We start from the raw sequence: 20,316 nt of genomic DNA on the forward strand, positions 1-20,316 counted from the left end.
TGGCCAGCTTGGGTAAAACAAATGGTAAGAATTGAATTATGGGAGGCATTTCTTTTAACTATAATTAGGTCCCATGATGAGGAAGGTTTCCAATATGCATCCCCTGTGGTCTTGCAAGACCAAGCTTTACAGTAAAAGTCCTCAGATCCACCACATTTATTAGCTAGCCACTGATCTCGACCATCCCTGGGCATACATAAAATGGATCTGTTTGAGGTGATATTTAGTTAATGGGTGTCTACATCCTATATCAGCCCCGGGGGGAGTTTTTTCTTTGATCTCTCCAGTTGGGAGATCCCAGGGGTCTAATTTGGAGATTAGTTTACATAGATCAGGATGTAGGCTGGGCCACCAGGTATTAGGAGTATGCACTCCAGTTATGGACCAAATTATGTCCCCTGTCTGAGATATGACCTGCCAAGTTAGATTTCAAGTGAGATGGGAACTCTTGTTAGCCTCAACCATGAGGCCAGTCAATAGGAGTGAAATGGTCAGATATACAGAGGTTGCAATTAAGAGTGAACAAGCCTTATTTTTAGGGGGTTTTGAGAGCATTGAAGTTTCCATGAGGATTTCAGGTCTGGAGTGTCAGTGAACTGTCCTGCTCGGGCTGCTTTAGCGTGCAAGGCGTGGATCCAGGCTGCAATTCTGTCCACCTTTAGGGCTGTTGGGGTGGTGAGGAGAATGGTGTATGGTCCCTTCCACCGAGGCTCCAGAGTCTTGGTCTGATGGGGTCGGACCCAGACGCTATCGCCTATTTTGAAGGGGTGTGGTATGATAGGAGACTGGTCTGAGTCCTTGTTGGCTACCACTAAGGGATTCCAGATCTCCTGTTGTACCAGCTGGAGGGCTTGCAAGTGAGCCTGCAAAGTGGGGGAGGTTGCATAATTAGCAATATCAGAATCAAAAAAGGCTATAGCTGGAGGTGGGCCTCCATATAAAATATCAAAAGGAGTTAATCCATGTGGGCCAGGGGTGTTCCTAGCTCGATACAATGCTAGGGGTAGGAGCTGTACCCAGTCCCTAGCGCCAGTCTTGAGCATTAGTTTAGTTAAAACCTCCTTAATTGTTCTATTTATTCTTTCTACCTGCCCTGAGCTCTGGGGTCTATAGGCACAATGCAGTTTCCAATCAATCCCCAGAAACTTGGCCACTAACTGACTTATCTGGGAGACAAAGGCAGGACCATTATCAGTCCCAAGTACCTTGGGTAGTCCATACCGTGGGAAGATTTCTTCCAAGAACTTCTTTTTTAAAAAATATTTATTTATTATTTATTATGTATACAACATTCTGTCTGTGTGTATGCCTGCAGGCCAGAAGAGGGCACCAGACCCATTACAGAAGCTTGTGAGCCACCATGTGGTTACTGGGAATTGAACTCAGGACCTTTGGAAGAGCAGGCAATGCTCTTAACCTCTGAGCCATTTCTCCAGCCCTTCCAAGAACTTCTTAACAACAATCTGTGCAGTTTCGTTTTTGGTAGGGAAGGCTTCAACCCATCCTGAAAAGGTTTCTATAAAAACTAACAGATACCGATAACCATTCATGCCAGGCTTAACTTCAGTAAAATCTATTTCCCAATGGATCCCAGGCCTATGCCCCCTGAGTCTGAGTCCAGGTGGCCTGTTTTCTTTGCCAGCATTCACTTCGGCACAGGCTTTGCAATTGCTGACAATTTGTTGTATCAGGGTCTCTTTCTTGGGTATATAGCTACCCATTTCCTGTCTGCTGAGCAGGATGTTCATCTTTTTGGTGCTCAGGTGGGTCAGTTCATGCAAGTAGGAAATGAGCTATCTGGCTACCTGCACAGGCATTACAGTCTTTCCTTGGAACATCCATCGTTGTCTCTTATTATCATAGTCTGCCCCTAATTTCTGTGCGGCGAGCGAACCCTGACCAGCAGGGAAAGATCACCACCGACACAGGATTCTTCTCTGATCACACTTTAATGAAGCGCTGCTTGGTTGAGGGAGAGCTGGAAGCAGGGGGCCCCGAGCCGGGCTGGGTGGCGGCTTATATACAGGAGGACGGGGCGTGTCTACTGATTAGGTGACGTGGCAGAAAAGGATTGGTGGAAACCTGTTGCTAGGCAGATGTGGCGCGAAAAGTTCGCGCCACATACTTGTTTACTTTAGCCCTCGGCGCCATCTTGTAATGGCGAAATGTAAGTTCGGCCGCCACAGTTCCCCCCTTTTAATTTTATGACATTTAAAAGACAGTCAAGGCTGAGGTCAGAGGACCTTACCCTGAAAATGTAGACATGTCCCGTTTTTCTCAGGGATGGGAAAAATAAGCGGGACTACCCATATGCATAAGGTCATGATCTCCTGAGTGGATCTACTCAGTGCACTCTTAGGTGCAAAACCTCCTGTCCAGGACAACACATCCCCAGATTCAGGGGAACCTCATCGATCCCTCTTTCCGAGTGCAATGGCTCAATGGCCTTCGGGTGCAAAAGCAGGGATTAGGGTCAGGAGTCCTGTAAGATGCTGATCCAAGCTTGGGGGGAGTTACCGGCCTCCAAGGCTGCGAGGGCACGAGCAATGGCCACCTTTTCCCGTTTCCTTACCCGAATCAGCCTTAGAATCAGAAACAACGCCAATATCACTCCCGAAGTTAATATTAATCCTAGCACGCCAACCCCTGCCCATTCCTTAATATATGAAAAGGTATCTACCAGCCAATCTGTAAATTCCCCCAGCGAAACCATAGTCGCCTGGGTTTGATTCAAAGCCAAAATCTTCAAACTAAAATTTGCTTGCAATTGTTCCAATTCCCTTGTCCAATTGCCATTTAGATATTGAGAAATCGCTCGGGATTCATTAAGGGTAGCAGTATAGGGGGTAACACACAAATGCTTAGTACAATCCACACAACCAAAGGTAACTATATCAAACATTTCTAACATATTTCTTTCCACCAAATCAACTCTCTTATTTAACAATAAAATACCTGACATTAATTGATGGTTAATCTTTCCTTGTATATACATAGCGTCCGAGGTTTTTTGAACCACGGAATTGATAGTAGTAACTGTCTGAACTTGATTGGCCATAGCTACTCCTGCAGTAACAGCCGCAGCAGCAGACACTGCAATAGCCGTCACAATAGTTGCTGTAATGCCAAAATCCCTTTTCCGGCGAACCAGGGTGGCTAATGGGAAGTTCTTAGGATTGGCTTTTACAGGCAAAAACACAAAGGTAGGGATGCGCATAACAATCGCACCTGAATGGTAGAAATTCCAACATTGTGACAGAGAGCAATTATCCTTCTTGCAATCAACTGCAGTATTATTTGAACTCCCTGTAGTATTAAACAAAAGCCAGACAAAGGGAGGATCCAGGCAAACTCTGGTTTGCCGTAGAGTAGTATTATGTTTTTTCTCTACACTAGTTATATTAATTTCTTTAGAAGTGTGATTCATAATCCCTGTATAATTATTTAACATAATTATTCCAGAGCGAACAAATGTAGCAAATGGAGACAACTCAGTTATAGCTCCTCTGGAATTCATAAGTATCCACGGAGTAAAGGGTGATCCAACCTTTATCATAAGTTTTCTTTTAACCTTAAAATGGTTAAGATTCCTAAGAACCCATCCAGAATTATTGTAAAACTTATCATATCGTCCTCTGCAATCCACAAATTCAGGGGGATAGCTCAAATCATTACCAGAGCATCTAGGGACAGACCAAGAAAAAACATTATTACTAGTATGATTACTATTGCCAACCTGTGAATCACTATTATTAACCTTGCTAACCTGTACCCAATTGGGCGTTGTAAGGTTGCAACTTATCCCATAAGTGGTAACATTAACAGTATCATTGGAACCGGAATAGGAGCCAGATCCAGATTTAGCTCCAGATCTAACCTGAGGCAGGGCTACGCTAATGGCCTTTCTCAAAAAATTAGGGGTATCTTCTAAAAATGGATCTCTAGCTACAGTAAGATTCATGGCATCTAGCAAGATGCAGTCTGAGATAGAAGTGCTCTGATTTGTGGTAAAACATAAAGTTCCTGCTAGGAGCACTACAGTTTGATTAAATTTTTGTTCCTGTGCATCCACCTTTTTGCAAACTAAGTTCAATTGGCAACTATCAACAAAAAATTGTGGCAATATTGTGGACTCATTGTGAACGGGAATTGGAATGGGCCATGTACGGGCCACAGCCCAGAAATAAGATTCTTCAGATTCAACTGGAACCGGCAGGTTCACCAACAGGATCAGGAGCAGCAACATCTCCTTGCTCTTCGTCAGGCTGTTCCAGTGTTGTCACGATCCTTGTCAGTCTGGTAGGGATCCACACCGGATCTGGCCGATTCTGAGGAAAGACACAAACAGCTCCCCTGGACCTCTGTATCACAGGGTCCGGTCCATACCATTTGTTATCAATTACATCCTTCCATTTTACTAATTCTGTATTTCTGTGTCTGTGGTCCATATGTCTTTCCGCGGCTGAACAGCCATTGGAATCCAAGGTCAGAAAATTAAATGTAAAGAGAGCGAGAGATATTCTATCTCGCGGGGATGCGCCCTCGGCTATTCCCCCTTTTTGTTTTTGAAGCAATTCCTTAATGGTGCGGTTAGCCCTTTCCACGATGCCTTGTCCTTGTGGATTATAGGGCAAACCAGTAATATGATTAATTTCAAAAATAGAGCAGAACTGTTGAAAACTTTTAGAGGCATATGCCGGGCCATTATCGGTTTTTAAAGAATAAGGCTTGCCCCAAGCAGCCCAGGCTTCTAGGCAATGGGTCTTTACGTTAAGGACCTTTTCACCACATAACGGGGTGGCATGTATAACACCTGAACAAGTGTCCACGGAAACATGCAAATATTTTTGTTTACCAAATTCTGAAACATGAGTAACATCCATCTGCCAAAGGGTAAGTGGCTTTAACCCACGTGGATTAACCCCAATATGAGGCGGATGATGAAAAATCACACAGGAGGAACATTGTTTAACTATCTCACGCGCTTGGTCGCGAGTAATATTGAACTTAAGGCGAAGGGTATTTGCAGGCACATGAAACTTTCTATGAAATTGTTCAGCCGATTGCATAGGATCCAGGGCAACTAAAGCCATTTCCCTGGTAGCCCTATCAACCATATCATTAGCTTCAGTCATAGGTCCAGGAAGACCGGAATGAGCTCTAATATGACCGATAAAAAATGGTTTAGCACGTTGAACTATACAACTCTGAATTTGTAATAACAAAGATGCAACCATGCTACTAGGTTTAACATATGCAGCCACTTCCAGATGTTTTACGGCATTAACTACATAGCATGAATCAGAATACAAATTAAAAGGCTGATGGGGAAAGGCCTTAAAGACTTCCAACACTACTTGACACTCCACGACTTGGGGTGCTCCAGAGCGAAATTTCAGAGTAACAGGCGGGGAGCCATATACCATATAGGCTCCAATTCCAGTTTTGGACCCATCAGTAAAAATAGTCAAGCCATTATTCAAAGGAGAAGCACTGGTAATCTTTGGAAAATATACAACATTCTGTGCCATAAAGGACAGCAATTTATCAGACGGATAATGATTATCAATAACGCCTGAATATGAGGAAATCAATATGGCCCAATCATCAGTAGTCCCTGTCAAAACTTCAATTTGATCTTTGGTATAGGGCAATATTAACTTCTCTGGCATTTTTCCAAAGGAGGTCAAGCTAAACTTCACTCCCAATAATGCCTGTTGTGCCACTAAATCAGGATAATAGCTTAACGTGCGCGAACCAAGTGTATGACCATGTATCCACCAAATCGGGCCTGTCTGCCACAATACTCCAGTAGGATGACCAACAGTGCGCAGAATGCAAAGCAATAATGGTTGTTCTGGATCAAACCGAAGAACCTGCGCTTGTTCTATGGCCTTTTCCACTATCTTTAATGCCTCTTTTCCTTTGGGTGTAAGCTCTCTAGGTGACGTTACATCAGGATTTCCTTCTAATATTGAGAACAACGGCTGCAAAGCTTCACGGGTAATGGGGAGATATCCTCTCAGCCAATTTATATCTCCGAGCAACTTTTGAAAATCATTTAAAGTGCGTAAATGTGATGTGCGAATGCAAATTTTCTGTGGAAAAATCTGTTTTGGGGTAACACGGGCTCCTAAAAACTCTATAACACTTGTCTTTTGAATCTTATCGGCGGCAATAATCAGCCCCTTTTGTTTTAAGGATGCCTCCAGGGCAACTAATGCCTGTTCTAGCATATGCTCTTGTTTTGCTGCCAATAGGATATCATCCATGTAATGGATCAGCCTAACTTTGGGAAAACTACGTCTCACTGGTTGTAACGCCTGATCCACGTATAGCTGGCACATGGTGGGACTGTTGGCCATACCCTGTGGTAAAACCTTCCATTGATAGCGTTCATCAGGCTGTTCATGATTTATAGAGGGAACAGTAAATGCAAAACGATGTTTATCTAAAACATGCAAGGGTATAGAAAAGAAGCAATCCTTAACATCTATGGCAAAAACAGGCCAATCTCTTGGTAAAGCACTTAAAAGAGGCAACCCTCTTTGGACAGATCCCATGAGTTGCATCTGTGCATTAACTGCTCTAAGGTCATGCAGCAGCCTCCATTTTCCTGACTTCTTTTTTATGATGAAAATAGGAGAATTCCAAGGAGACACAGAAGGTTCAATATGACCAAGCTGAAGTTGTTCTTTAACTAATATGTGTGCGGCCTGGAGCTTTTCCATAGACAGGGGCCACTGAGGCACCCAAACGGGTGTATCTGTGCCCCAGGGGATGCGTAACGCATCATCAGTGGCCCCTAGGAAAAACCCAAGCCCTTCCGATCAGATTTGGGAGTGGGCAACACGGGATCACTTCGTCCTTGAAGGCGAGCCCCCAGCCCTTTTCCTGGTACAAAGCCTTGTGCCTTCATGACATCTTTACTCACTTGAGAATAATCATTGGTAATTATCAATTTTAATTGTTGTTGTACATCCCTTCCCCATAAATTTAAAGGGAGGTCTATGACAAAAGGCTGAAAAGTGCCTTGACTGTGTTCCATCCTCCAATGCAATTGCTTAGCACTCATATCTGGAGTATTTTGATATCCTAGACCCTGTAAGGTTTGTGCAGCCGTCTGTAACGGCCACCTCTTCGGCCAATCCTGTTTACGCATCACACTTCTATCCGCTCCGGTATCCAACAGGCCCGTAAAGAGCTTTCCTTCTACTTCTAGGGTACATATGGGGCGATCATCAAGTCCTATAGACAAGCATGCTAGCTCAACCCCAGAGGAGCCGAACCCTCGCTTGCCCCTCTCTTTCTCATAAGAGGGAAATTTTTCATGGTCTGATCGAAGAATTAACAATTGTGCGATACGATCTCCGGGTGCAATCGAAATGATGCCAAACGGAGAATGACACATTACCTTAATAATGCCTTTGTAGTCAGGGTCGATCACTCCAGGTAGCACTAATAACCCTCTAAGAGTACTGGAGGATCTTCCTAAAACTAGTCCCACTGTTCCTTCCTCTAGAGGTCCTGACATATCTGTGTCTATAGCTTGAACACCCATACTCTGAGTCAGTACCAATCCGGTGGTGGCACGGAGGTCCAACCCTGCGGAGCCTGTGGTGGCCCTTCTGATGACTGGGGTGGTCTCATGTTTGGCTCCTGAATTGCCCCATAAATTCTCGGGCCCTGGGGTAGTGGGCCCTTCTGCCCGTTTTTTGACATGGCTGATGTGGCATTGGGTATGGGCTGTCCATTGATATCCTTTACGGATCGACACTCATTCGCCCAGTGTTTTCCCTTTTTGCACCGCGGGCATGTGCCCGGCTGTCTCTGACCTTGGCTCTTTTTATGTGTGCCTTGGGGGCAATTTTTTCGTACATGCCCCGGCTTCCCGCAATTAAAGCAGGTACCTAATCTTCCCTGCCCCCTGGAGACTGCTAGCATAGCAGCCGCTAGACCAGCATTAGTTAGAGGGCCGCCTATCTCTCGGCAGGCCTTAAGCCAAGCATCCAGTCCTTTATTTTTCCACGGCATGATGGCTCTCTTACATTCTTTAGTAGCCTGTTCAAACACTAACTGCTGAACCAAAGGCATGGCTTCTTCGGCTTCACCAAACACCTTCCCTGCGGCTTCCATCATGCGAGCCACAAACTCCGAAAAAGGTTCAGTAGGGCCTTGAATAATTTTTGTAAGGTTGCCCGTCACTTCACCTCTTTTTGGTATCATTTTCCATGCTCTTGTGTAAATTTCATTAATTTGTTGATAAACCTCCACTGGATAGGCTGTTTGATTAGCCGTCCATTGCCCTTGCCCTAATAACATGTCTGCATTCCAGGGAGCTCGATTTGGCGTTTGCGCATTTACTCGAGCCTGAGTGTGAGCAGCTTCTACCACTATAGATCTATAATCTAGATATTGACCTGTAGAAAGGCATGCTCTAGCAATTTCCCACCAATCTGTTGGTGTCATAGCTCTGGTGGTCAATCGAGTCAGTAATGTGCGGGTATACTGCGCATTAGCTCCATAAGTCTTTGCCGCTTCCACTAAATCTTTTAACTCTTTATAAGGGACTGGCTCATGATATCTTTGTTGATTTTGATCCTCAAAAACAGGAAATACCACCACTGAAGGTGGATAATGCACAGCTAACTGCGCAAGAGTGCCCCTGTCGATGAAATGGCAGCTACTCCTGGGCTGCACGTAAGGAGGGGGAAACTCTCTAGTGGGCGCTTTTAGAGCTGGCCCATATCTCTCCTCCTCATAACGTGCATCTTCCTCCTCTAAGCTCTCCTCCTCTGCCTCTAACAACTCTTCTTCAGACAGCCGCAAGGCTGCGAATTCATCCAGCACCGGATACAGGGGAGGTGCTGAAGGTTTATTTATCTTAGGATCCTCCTTTTCTTTTGTATCTTTCTTTTCCCCTTTTTTGTTCCTTATTACCGTGCACTTTTCTTCAGTATCCTCCTCTGTCTTTGAACCTGCTTCTGAAAGGCTGTCCTGGTGTCTTGCTAGCATTTTCCTTCCTTCTCTTAACTCCTCTACATTTTTTCCGTCTTTCAAACAGGAGTGTACTAATCTCCAAAAAGGATAAGTTCCCTTCTTTAATTGCCCCTGTTCCTTTGCTGCCTCCAAATCTTTTCCTAGCTTTCTCCAGCAATGCAGATTTAGATCCCCAGACACCGCAAACCACGGAGCCGAGCGATCAATATCCCCGACAATCACCTTTATGGTGGATTTCGAGATTTTCAATCCTCTCTCCTGTAGTAACCGCTGTATGGGATCTACAAAATCGCATGCACTGGAGACAGACTGATCGTTGCCCATCTTTGCTCACTTTTTACAAGAGGCTTACAAAAGGGCAGAAAAATCGCCTTATCTGCCACGGACTTACTTTCACTTTAGATGTTACAGCAGAGACACTCCTCTCCTGGTCTATGACAACGGATAAAAATGCAAAAGGCATAAACCACTACAGCAAAAACAACCACTGCTAATGCAAACCACAAAGGACTAATTCCTCCAAGAAGCATACCTAAGGATACTTACCGGCGCCGACCGCTTCGTGTGTAGAGTTCTGAATCCTCTTCGGCCCCCTGCGTGTGTCCGCCGAAGTTCCCGGGTTTCGGCACCAGCTGCGGCGAGCGAACCCTGACCAGCAGGGAAAGATCACCACCGACACAGGATTCTTCTCTGATCACACTTTAATGAAGCGCTGCTTGGTTGAGGGAGAGCTGGAAGCAGGGGGCCCCGAGCCGGGCTGGGTGGCGGCTTATATACAGGAGGACGGGGCGTGTCTACTGATTAGGTGACGTGGCAGAAAAGGATTGGTGGAAACCTGTTGCTAGGCAGATGTGGCGCGAAAAGTTCGCGCCACATACTTGTTTACTTTAGCCCTCGGCGCCATCTTGTAATGGCGAAATGTAAGTTCGGCCGCCACATTTCTGGACTATATCCAGATCTTGGTCGGTATAGCCAATTGAGTCCATGTCTCTTTCTGGGCCTTCCTGTTCAGTCAATACTATTACTGTCAAGAGCTGAGGGCCTAGGGCTGCCTGCTTAGCCATTTCATCTGCCAGGCAGTTTTCTTTAATTGTCTCAGTCTCCCCTTTCTGATGTCCAGGGCAATGTATAATACTTAGTCTCTTAGGGAGAAATAAGGCTTTAAGCAGGGCCAAGATTTCAGCCTTGTTTTTAATGTCCTTTCCTTCTGAGGTTGGAAGACCCCTCCTCCGATATATTTCCCCATGAATATGAGTGGTGGCAAAAGCATAGCAGCTATCGGTATAGACGTTGAGTTCTTTACCTTCTGCCAGCTGTAGGGCTTGGGTGAACTGATGAGCTCCACCCACTGAGCTGAAGTTCCCGGTGGCAGGGCGCTGGCGCAGATTACCTGCTTTCCATCCACTATTGCTGCTCCAGCCTTCCTTTCTCTGTTGAGGAGGTAACTGCTTCCGTCAGTGTACCAGGTCAAGTCAGCCCCTTTCAGGGGTTGGTCTGTCAGGTCCGGCCGGGTTCCATGCATTTTCACAAGGATTTGTTGGCAATCATGAGGGGTTGGCCCCTCTGGAGTGGGGAGCAATGTGGCAGGATTCAGGATGACTGCTGGGCCGAAGCGGACCCTGTCCATATCCAGCAGAAGTGACTGATAATGAGTCATTCTGGCATTGGAGAGCCAGTGGTTTGATGGCTGGCGAATGAGTGACTCAACTGCATGAGGGGTGAAAATGGTGAGGGGCTGTCCCAGAGTCAGTTTTCCAGCATCCTTTATGAGCATAGCTATGGCAGCTATCATCCTCAGACAAGGGGGCCATCCCGAGGCCACCAGATCCAGTTTCTTAGAGAGGTAAGCTATAGGCCTCCTCCATGGCCCCAGTTTTTGAGTGAGGACTCCCTTTGCAAACCCTTGTTTTTCGTCTATGAAAAGTTCAAAGGGCTTGGTAACATCTGGCAGTCCCAGGGCTGGGGCAGAGAGCAAGGACCTTTTAATGGTATCAAAGGCCCGCTGATGTTCCTCAGCCCAATCAAAAGGGGCTTTATTTTTGGTTAGGGGATGCAAAGGGGCTGCAATTTCTGTGAAGCCTGGAATCCAAAGTCTGCTGAACCCTGTAGTACCTAGGAATTCTCGGAGTTGCCTGGCATTTTTAGGGGGCAGAATGCGAGCAATAGTCTCTTTTCTGGCTTCCGTGAGCCATCTCTGTCCATTCTCTAGCTGATAGCCCAAGTAAGTCACTCTGGTCCTACATATTTGGGCCTTTTTGGCCGAGGCCCAATAGCCTGATTCACCCAAGGTTGCAGAAGGGCCTGTGTACCTCTTATGGATCCTTCCTTGGTCGAGGCTGTCAGGAGCAGGTCATCCACATATTGGAGCAAGATCAGGTCCGGGTGTTGTTTCCGGAAGGCAGCCAGATCTTGATGGAGGGCCTCGTCGAATAGAGTTGGGCTGTTCTTGAAGCCCTGAGGTAGCCTGGTCCAAGTCAGTTGTCCCAAGATCCCCTCTTCTGGGTCCTTCCATTCAAAGGCAAGCAAGGACTGGCTTTGGGGGCTCAGCTTTAGGCAAAAGAATGCATCTTTCAAATCTAAGATGGTATACCAAGAGTGGGTTGGAGGCAATGTGCTTAGCAAGTTATACGGGTTGGGCACTGTCGGGTGTATGTCCTCTACCCATTTGTTAACATCCCTTAGGTCCTGCACTGGAAGGTAATCTCTGGTGCCAGGCTTTTTCATAGGGAGTAGAGGGGTATTCCATGGAGACTGGTAGGGGGTTAATATTCCTTGGTCTAAGAGTCTCTTGATGTGGGTTTTGATCCCCTAGTATGCCTCCTGAGACATGGAATACTGCTTGATGGGGACTGGGGCGGCAGTGGCCTTCAGGGGTATCATCAATAAGGGCTGCTGAGAGACTAGCCCCATGCCCCCTGTCTCTGCCCATGCCTGAGGATAATCCTCAATCCAATGAGCCTCCATATTTTCCGGGGGTTAATTTTTCAAACAGCTTATATTCATCTTCAAGTCTCAAGATTAATATATGGAGGGGCTCACCTTTCAGTCCAGGTATCGAGGCCCCTTCTTTTTAAAAATGAATTTGAGACCTCATCTTTGTAAGCAGATCCCTCCCCAGTAGGGGATAAGGACGGTCAAGTACATGGAGGAAGGAATGGGTCACCTTACCCGTCACCAAGAGCACTTTCCTTTCAGTGGTCCAACGGTATTGTTTCCCTCCAGTGGCCTCTTGGACCCAAGTTATTCGGCTGCTCAATGGGCTGTCTGCTCTAGTTAGGACTGAATGTTGGGCTCTGGTGTCTACTAGGAAGGTGACTGGTTGCCCCCCTACTTGCAGGGTTATCCAGGGCTCGGGAGGGGGGCTCCTGGCCCTGACTGGCCTAGTCTTCATCTAAGGCCAGCAATTGGGCTGGTGGCTTCCTGGGATTTTTGGATCTCTTAGGACAGTCTTTGACCCAATGTCCTTTCTCTTTACAGTAGGCACATTGGTCCTTGTCTACCCGTGGCCCCCTTCTGTCTCCCATTCTATCTGATCTCCCTGCTTCTGGCTTAGTCTGGTTAGCTACAGTGGCCAAGATCTTGCTTAATTCCCTAGTTCATCTCCTTTCCCTCTTGTCTTCTCTATCTTCTATTTCCTTTTTGAGTCTATCTTCCCTTTCTTCCTGTAGCCTATGCAATCTTTCTTCTTTTTCTTCTGGAGTTTTCCTCTTATTAAATATCTTTTCTGCCTCTTTCATGAGGTCCTGAAGGGTGTAACCCTGCAGTCCTTCTAGCCTCTGTAACTTATTTCTGATGTCTGGAGCAGACTGCCAAATGAAAGCCATGGAAACATTGCCCCGCTGGTCTGGACTCATTGGATCATAGGGGGTGTACATCCAGTAGGCTTCCATCAGCTCCTCTAGAAAGGTGGCTGGCATTTCCTCTAAACCCTGTGTGACTGTTCTTACCTAGGCCAAATTGGTAGGTTGGCACCCAGCGCCTCGGAGGCCCACAATGAGGAGCTGGCAGTAGTGACGGAGACGCTCCCTACCTGCATTGGTGTTAAAGTCCCAGTCTGGCCGGGCGGTGGTGGCGCACGCCTTTAATCCCAGCACTCGGGAGGCAGAGGCAGGCGGATCTCTGAGTTCGAGGCCAGCCTGGTCTACAAGAGCTAGCTCCAGGACAGGCTCTAGAAACTACAGGGAAACCCTGTCTCGAAAAACCAAAAAAAAAAAAAAAAGTCCCAGTCTGGGCGATTGAGAGGGAAGGTGGTGTCAATCTCATTGGGGAGTTGGGTTGGGGCCCCGTCAGCCCCTGGAACATTCTTGCGTGCCTCAAGGAAAATGCACTGTTTTTCCTCTGAGGTCAGTAGAGCATGCAAGAGTTGTTGGCAATCATCCCAAGTGGGTTGATGGGTTGTAAGAATAGACTCTATTAGGGCCATGAGGGCAGCAGGGTCCTTCGAAAAGGACAGGTTATGGTTCTTCCAATTATACAAATCGGAAGCAGAGAATGGCCAATATTGAATCTGGCCATTCCCTCCCTGTCTCAGGTGGAAGGCTTGGGAGACAGGTTCTCTGGGGTCATGACGCCCCCAAAGGAGGCGACTCAGAGGGGATTCTCCTCCTGCTGCTCCAGCCGTGGTAGTGCTGTCCAGAGCAGTCTCATCTCCCAGTTCCTTGTCCTCGTGTTCATGATGTCCTTCCTCATCTCCTGCCAGGGCTGGTGGAGGCTGATATGGCGGGGGGTCCTCTGTTAGGAGGTCTATGAGTGGTCCCTCTGAGGGAGGGAGGACCAGCTTGGGGGTTATAGGCTTGGGCTTAGGTCTCTCCAGGACAGGATAAAGGTGGGCAGGTTGGGGTTTGAGGGAGGCATAGGGACCAGGGGTAGGTTGCAAAAGGGTGGAGGGGGGAGGAGGTTGAGGAGCAGAGGGCTGCAGGGAGAAAAAGGGGGAGACCCAAGCAGGTGGGTCCTGGCCCAGAGATTCCCAGGTGATAATATTGGGAATCTGGTTTGGGCGTCCTTGGGGTCCTGGGCTGAAGACCCACTCCTTAATCTGCAAAATAATATCCAAGTTAAAGGTACCAACCATCCTTTGGCCAGGTGGAATTAAAAGTCAGCCATTCGGAGGTACAAAGGAGCTGCCATTTCTTCTTCTTGACATCCACCCCCGGCCATCAGCCCGGAGCTGAATGTCTTTCCAGTGTCCTAGAGTCAAGCTTAAGGTGGTAGTTAGCTTTTGTCCCATGTTGGGCTTTTCCTTCAAATAAATCAAGGCAACAATTAGAGAGACAAAACAGACAAACAAACAGCAGGCCAGAAGCTGCACAGCATGATTTCGGCATAAAACCAAAAGCAAATGTTTGGACAGAGAAGGCAAGACTATGTCTCCCCTGCTCTCTAGTAGAGTGGCCTGTTCACTCTCAGAAACAAATTGGATCCTGAAAAATCAGGCCTCTGGAATGTCTTCCAGGGAGGCCAGCGAGGAGTCCGGAACTCATCAGTTCCCTCTCTCGGTTGGCCTTCAGAGCACTTGTATGTACAAACGACTTCAAATTCAACAGGCAACAAATTCAACAAACAACAATGAACAAACAGACAGACAGGGCAAATTCGCTGGCCGGCTTACCTCCCAATTGGCACTGTGGGTTACCGAGTAAGCGGCAATCTCAGTAGAACCTCCAAGATGAAAGACCCTAATTTCTAGGGTTCAGGGAAGGATCTCCCAGACTCAATAAGCCACGCCAATGGATGCAAACAGCAAGAGGATTCTTTAATGTCGAAGGTGCCAACAGGGGACTCAATACTCCAGTGAGACTGAGCCCCCTTGGTATTTTTCCAGCAAGCATTTATAGGGTCTCAGGGTTACATAACAGGGAACCATAGCAACCGCAACATCATTGGTCAACTCAAATTAACATATGGGGGGATCAACATCAGGACAAAACAAGTCTAACAGGACAAAAACAAGTCTAAGTTAAGTCAGTTTCAGCCAGTTTCTGCCTCCCTGAGTTTTGATACACAAAGGACTGGGTGTTTTTCTCAAGGCTGCTTCTGCCGCCCACAGATATCCTGTTTTTGCCCCCTTGGCAAGTGTAGCTGGTCTCAAGACTGCTTCTGCTGCCCACAGATATCCTGTTTTTCCCTGGCCTAGCTGATCACAAAAACATCTTAAGATGGAGGCTAGGGTTGGGGTCTTTCATGCAGCACCCAACCACCTTGCATCTTGCAACTTTGCTCACCAAGGGATATTCTTTTTTTTTTTTTTAATTTTCCAGACAGGGTTTCTCTGTAGTTTTTGGTGCCTGTCCTGGAACTAGCTCTTGTAGACCAGGCTGTCCTCAAACTCACAGAGATCCACCTGCCTCTGCCTCCTAAGTGCTGGGATTAAAGGCATACGCCACCAATGCCTGGCGGGAATTCTTTAAGAGAAAAACCAGTTTATATTTTTCACTTAATATTTTTACTTAATTTAATTTTTACTTGTTTGTGTTTGGGTTAAGGCTTCACCCTAGCCCCTGGCATCCATATACCCAAAGAGTCTGGAATGTTTGGGTAGAAGTTCCATCCCAAGCCCCCTCCCCTGGGAGTTGCCTCGGTCCAGACTCCACCTCCTAGAAAGCCTGCCAAACGATGACCCCTTCCCAGAGATGCTCAAGACCATTCCCACAGGGTATTTAAACTGCCCCTCCAGAGAACAAACACGTGCTTTTATCCTTCCTGGTCTCATCTCTGGGGAGCTGGAAGGCCTTCTGGGAGCATTGGTGTCCACTAAACCTGGGCTTCTAATTTGGTTTGATTTGGTCTGATTTGGGTTATTGTGTTGGCAGAGAGGTTTATCAGGGTGCCAAAACTTTTCTGTTTGTTTATTTATCTTTGAGATGGAGTCACACTGTGTATCCCTGCCTAGCCTGGAACTTGCTCGTCTTCAGGCTGTCTTCAACTGACAGAGATTTGCCTGTCTCTGTCTCCCAAGTGCTGGGATTAAAGGCAAGTGCCACTACACCTGACCTTTATTTATTTACTTGTTTCTTTATTTGTTTTGAGGCAAGCTCTTATAAGCCCAGGTTGGCATCACAATGGTTATAGCAGAGGATGACCTTGAACTCCCATCCCTGAGTGCTGACATTATAGGAGTGCATCACTGCACCCAGTTCACAGTTCTTTAGATCAGAAGGCTTGGTACATGTTAGACAAGCATCCTTCCAGCTGAGCCAAATTCCTAGCCTACTTTTCTTTCAACTCTCTCACTCCCTCTGTCTTCAGACAGAGTCTTACTGTGTATCTCTGACTATTCTGAAACTTGCTTTACATACCAGGCTGGTCCTCTACCCATAAAAACACCTGCCTCTGCCTCCTGAGTACTGGGATTAAAGGCCTGCACTACTTCTAGTTCCTGGGCCAGTCTTTCTAAACTTCCTTTCTTGACCAATTTGGACAAAAGCATTTGTGTGTGTGTGTGTGTGTGTGTGTGTGTGTGTGTGTGTGTGTGAATTTTTAGCTGGGTGTGATGATGGTACAATTTTAATCCCAGCACTCAGGAGACAAGACAAGTGGATCTCTGTGACTTCCAGGATAGCCTGGGCTACATATGGAGTTCCAGAATGGCCAGAGCTGTTTAGTAGAGAGAGACTTTGTCTAAAAAAAAATCCTGGCAGTGGTGGCATGCAGCTTTTAGCCCAGCACTCAGGAGACAGTGGCAGATTTCTGTAACTTCAAGGCCAACCTGGTCTACAGAGTTAGTTTCAGGATAGCCAGGACCACACAGAGAAAACCTCATCTCAGAAAAACAAAAACAAGGGGGCTGGAGAGATGGCTCAGTGGTTGAGCACTGCTTGCTCATCCAAAGGTCCTGAGTTCAATTCCCAGCAACCACATGGTGGCTCACAAACATCTAGCACCCTCTCCTGACCGACAGGCATTCATGCAGACAGAACATTGTATACATAATAATCTTTTTTAAAAAGAAAAAAGAAAGAAAGAGCATCCTTTCTCTGTAGCCTTGGCTATCCTGGAACTGGAAAAAAAATTATGTAGATCAGATTGCCCACAAACTTTGAGAAGTTCTGCTACCTCTGCCTCCTTCCTGAGTGTGGAGATTAAAGGTATGTAGTATCACACCTAGCCTTCGGTTCCTTTTGATGTACCTGGTGGCACTGATATGCTTGATGGAATCTATATAATGTTGTAGCTCGGTTGCTCTCACCCAAGACAAGGTGACCAACCAGGACAGTCTGTGAGTCTGAAGTTTTCATTGAGCCACACAGCCCCAGCTGGGGGCTCACACGCTCGTGACCATGGGCCTAAAGAGGCAGCCCGAGCTGAGTGAGCAAAGGGTTATAAAGGTGAAGAAAGCAGAAGTTTGGTACCTCCTGTGACATAGCTGCTCTCTGCAAACATGACAGGATATGAACTTTTAATAAGACCAGAGCACAGTTGTGTCACCAACTAGGGTTATAGGGTTCAAGGAAACACTGAAGATCCCAGACTCAAATAGCATGGAGGACAAAGAGAGTTTATTATAGCACATGCATGTGGGGTTGTTCACCTGTACAAAATGGACACAAACCCCGAGAGGAATGTGTAGGCTCTTTTTAAGCTAAGAGGAGTTTAGGAGCAGTCAGGTCATCTCAAACTTAGTTGGTTAAGCAAGCAGTAGTTACATTAGTATATTTTTAATTAGCTGAGGTTTCATGTTATCATTTTTGGACATGTATGTACAAGCTTGGACATGACTCAGAAGGGTGCTGCTAGTTTTGTCCTTGAGATTCTGAGGCCGACTTAGACCCTCTGTGTTTGTTCTCCCCTTGGCCCTGAATGGAAGGATGCAGTGAATAAGTGGCTCTTTGTTGGGAGAGACACCTGTGTGTGTGCTTTGCCAAGAACTGAAACCTAAATTTGGCTGTAAAAGTCAGAGTTTAACCCCTGTAGATACCATGGAATTTCTGTTTGATCAGTAAGCAGAAAGCCTTCTGGTCATAGAAGCAGAACAATGCAGGTTAGCAAAAGTTCCTAAGTGTCAGGCTGCCTTCTGTTTTAGCATGAGGTCAGGATTTAGCAATTTTTTTTCTCACTTCAGTACCAAGTCAAGCACTAGATAGCCAAGTCAATGACAGTGGCCAAGTCCCTTCAGATTGGGGAAGAAAAGGAAGAGTTGTAGGTGGGCCTACATTTAAAAACCCTCCTATAAAAATGGAATGATGGAGGCCAACAAGAAGGTTCATCATGAAAGAGTGCCTGCAGCCAAGCCTTTAACACTTGATCCCCCCCCCCCACCATGGTGGAAGGAGAGGACTGGCTCAAAAGGTTGTCCTTTTTGGCTATGTTAAATAGCCAATCTGAAACCTGACAACCTCCACATGCATGTAGTAGCATACTTGTGTAATCATACACAAACACACACACATACTCAGAGTAAATAAGTGTTCAAAAACAAAAGAAAGAAAAAGGAAAGACTCGGACAATAGCTTAACAGTGAAGGCTCTGAAAGAGGCACAGCTGGGGGCAATGGCATACATTTTAATCCCAGCTCTTGGGAAGCAGAAGCAGATGGATCTCTCTGAGTTCAAGGCCAGCCTGGTCTACACATCAAGTTCCAGGCCAGACAGAATATATAGTGGGAACTGTAGAACTTTAAGACAATTCTGAGGCCATTACTGAGCCCTCAGTCTTAGTGCCTTAGTGCTTCCCCCTCCCTCCCTGGGAATCTAACAACTATACATGCACGTACTGAAATGTTGGGAATTTTCCATCTCCCTATGTCCTTGTGGATGTTCTCCAAATAGAGCTCTGTTCCTAGAACTGGGACAAGATAACCCATAGATGTCCACAGATGTTTTGACTCTGTCCCTGGAAAGGGGTCAGAATGACCCCCATGTGGCAACTGCTCTCCAGCCTTGGCTCAGACCACTTGTTATTAGAAGCCCCCTTGAATAAGCCAATCCTAATAGTTGGAAAACAACCCCCGAGCCCCCGCCTTGTTTCTAAGGCTTTTGCTTTAAAAATGGCTTGTAACAGACACTGGGGGCCTTGTCATTGAAATGCTAAGTGACCCTACCGTGGCAGAATTAAAATCCTCTTGCTATTACATCAACTGAGGTGTGAGAGTGTATTCTTGGGGTGACTCTTCCTCGGTAATTGGACTCTAGGGTCCAACAGGAACCTGTTCCAAAAATTTAAAAAGGAAAGAAAAGAAGGAGGGAGAGAGAGGGAGAGGAGGCTCTGTCAGGTCCAGAGGAATCTCCAATTCCCCAGATTCCCAAAGGCAGTGCATATGTTCAGAAATGACAATCTTGGTTCAGATCACACTGGACTATAGGATTGCTGGCACAGGAAATTATGAAATGGTTTCTGTATGCATAGAGCCACTTCCCCATCTCCTCTTCCCCTGGAAGATGAGGCATCTGACTCCTTATTGACATGTACCTACAGTGTATACCAAAGTCAGTGGAAGCCTTCAGACTCCTCTGGTCTCTATTCACACATACTTGTATGTGTGATGGGCACATCTCAGAACCCATCCTCGCCTTTCCCACACCTTTCCACCAACTCCTATTGTAATCTTCCAGGCTGATTCAGCACACAGGTTTTCCTACACCAAGCTACTCATCCTCCTTATAACCTGCATAATTTACACACACACATCACATAGATAGCCTTGGCAGTTTGGAATGAACTTCAACTTTTCCACCCATGAGCAGTTGTTTCATTGGTTTCTTTATTTTGCCTACACTGACCTACCAAACTCCTCTGCCTTTCTGACCCTACCTTATTTCTTTCCTTTTGAATTCTGAATTCTCCCGAGTCTTTCCAGAAACAAGTCTGACTGTGGAACAAAACAAAGAGATCACTTTCTAAGCAATAGATACCTTCTTGGCACTACACAGCTCTACCTTGTGGATCCTAAGACAATGGCCCAAGATAATGATCAGCCAGCCCCCAGCCAGACCCAGGAAACTTGGAGTGTTCTGTGGAACCCCCACCCCTGGCCTTGTATTGTGGGACTGCCTGTAAGCACTTTGAAGCCGGATTTAACTCATCAGACCTTAGGGCTCAAGGAATCTGCGGAAAGGGAGGCAGAAAGAGTGTAAGAGCCAGAGGGGATATAGGGAGACAAAGAAACCAAGCCCTCTAAATCAACGAGTGCAGCGTTCACATGAATTCAGAGACTAAGGCAGCAAGCAGAAAGGTCTGCTCAAACTACACTGTGTCCTCTGCATGTATATTACAGCTTCTAGCTTGGTGTTTTTATGAGATTTGTGAGTGTGAGAACAAGTGAGTTCTTGTGCCTTCTCTTGGGCTCTTCCCCTTCCGTTTGTTTGGTTTGTCTAAGTCCGA

The 20,316-nt window shown here is 46.4% G+C and overlaps 1 protein-coding gene across 1 annotated transcript; it reads right to left on the reverse strand.

Moving 5' to 3' along the window:
- Positions 1–512: 512 nt before the first annotated feature.
- Positions 513–17,234, reverse strand: LOC119807296. Its single transcript, XM_042054545.1, is given in 9 exon segments — positions 513–1,234; positions 1,418–1,748; positions 10,026–10,330; positions 10,333–11,292; positions 11,295–11,977; positions 11,979–12,383; positions 12,385–13,063; positions 13,237–14,035; positions 17,127–17,234. Coding segments are annotated over 9 exon segments (4,992 nt in total).
- Positions 17,235–20,316: the final 3,082 nt, after the last annotated feature.

Source organism: Arvicola amphibius, chromosome 2, assembly GCF_903992535.2.
Source record: "Arvicola amphibius chromosome 2, mArvAmp1.2, whole genome shotgun sequence".
In the NCBI taxonomy this organism is placed as follows: domain Eukaryota; kingdom Metazoa; phylum Chordata; class Mammalia; order Rodentia; family Cricetidae; genus Arvicola; species Arvicola amphibius.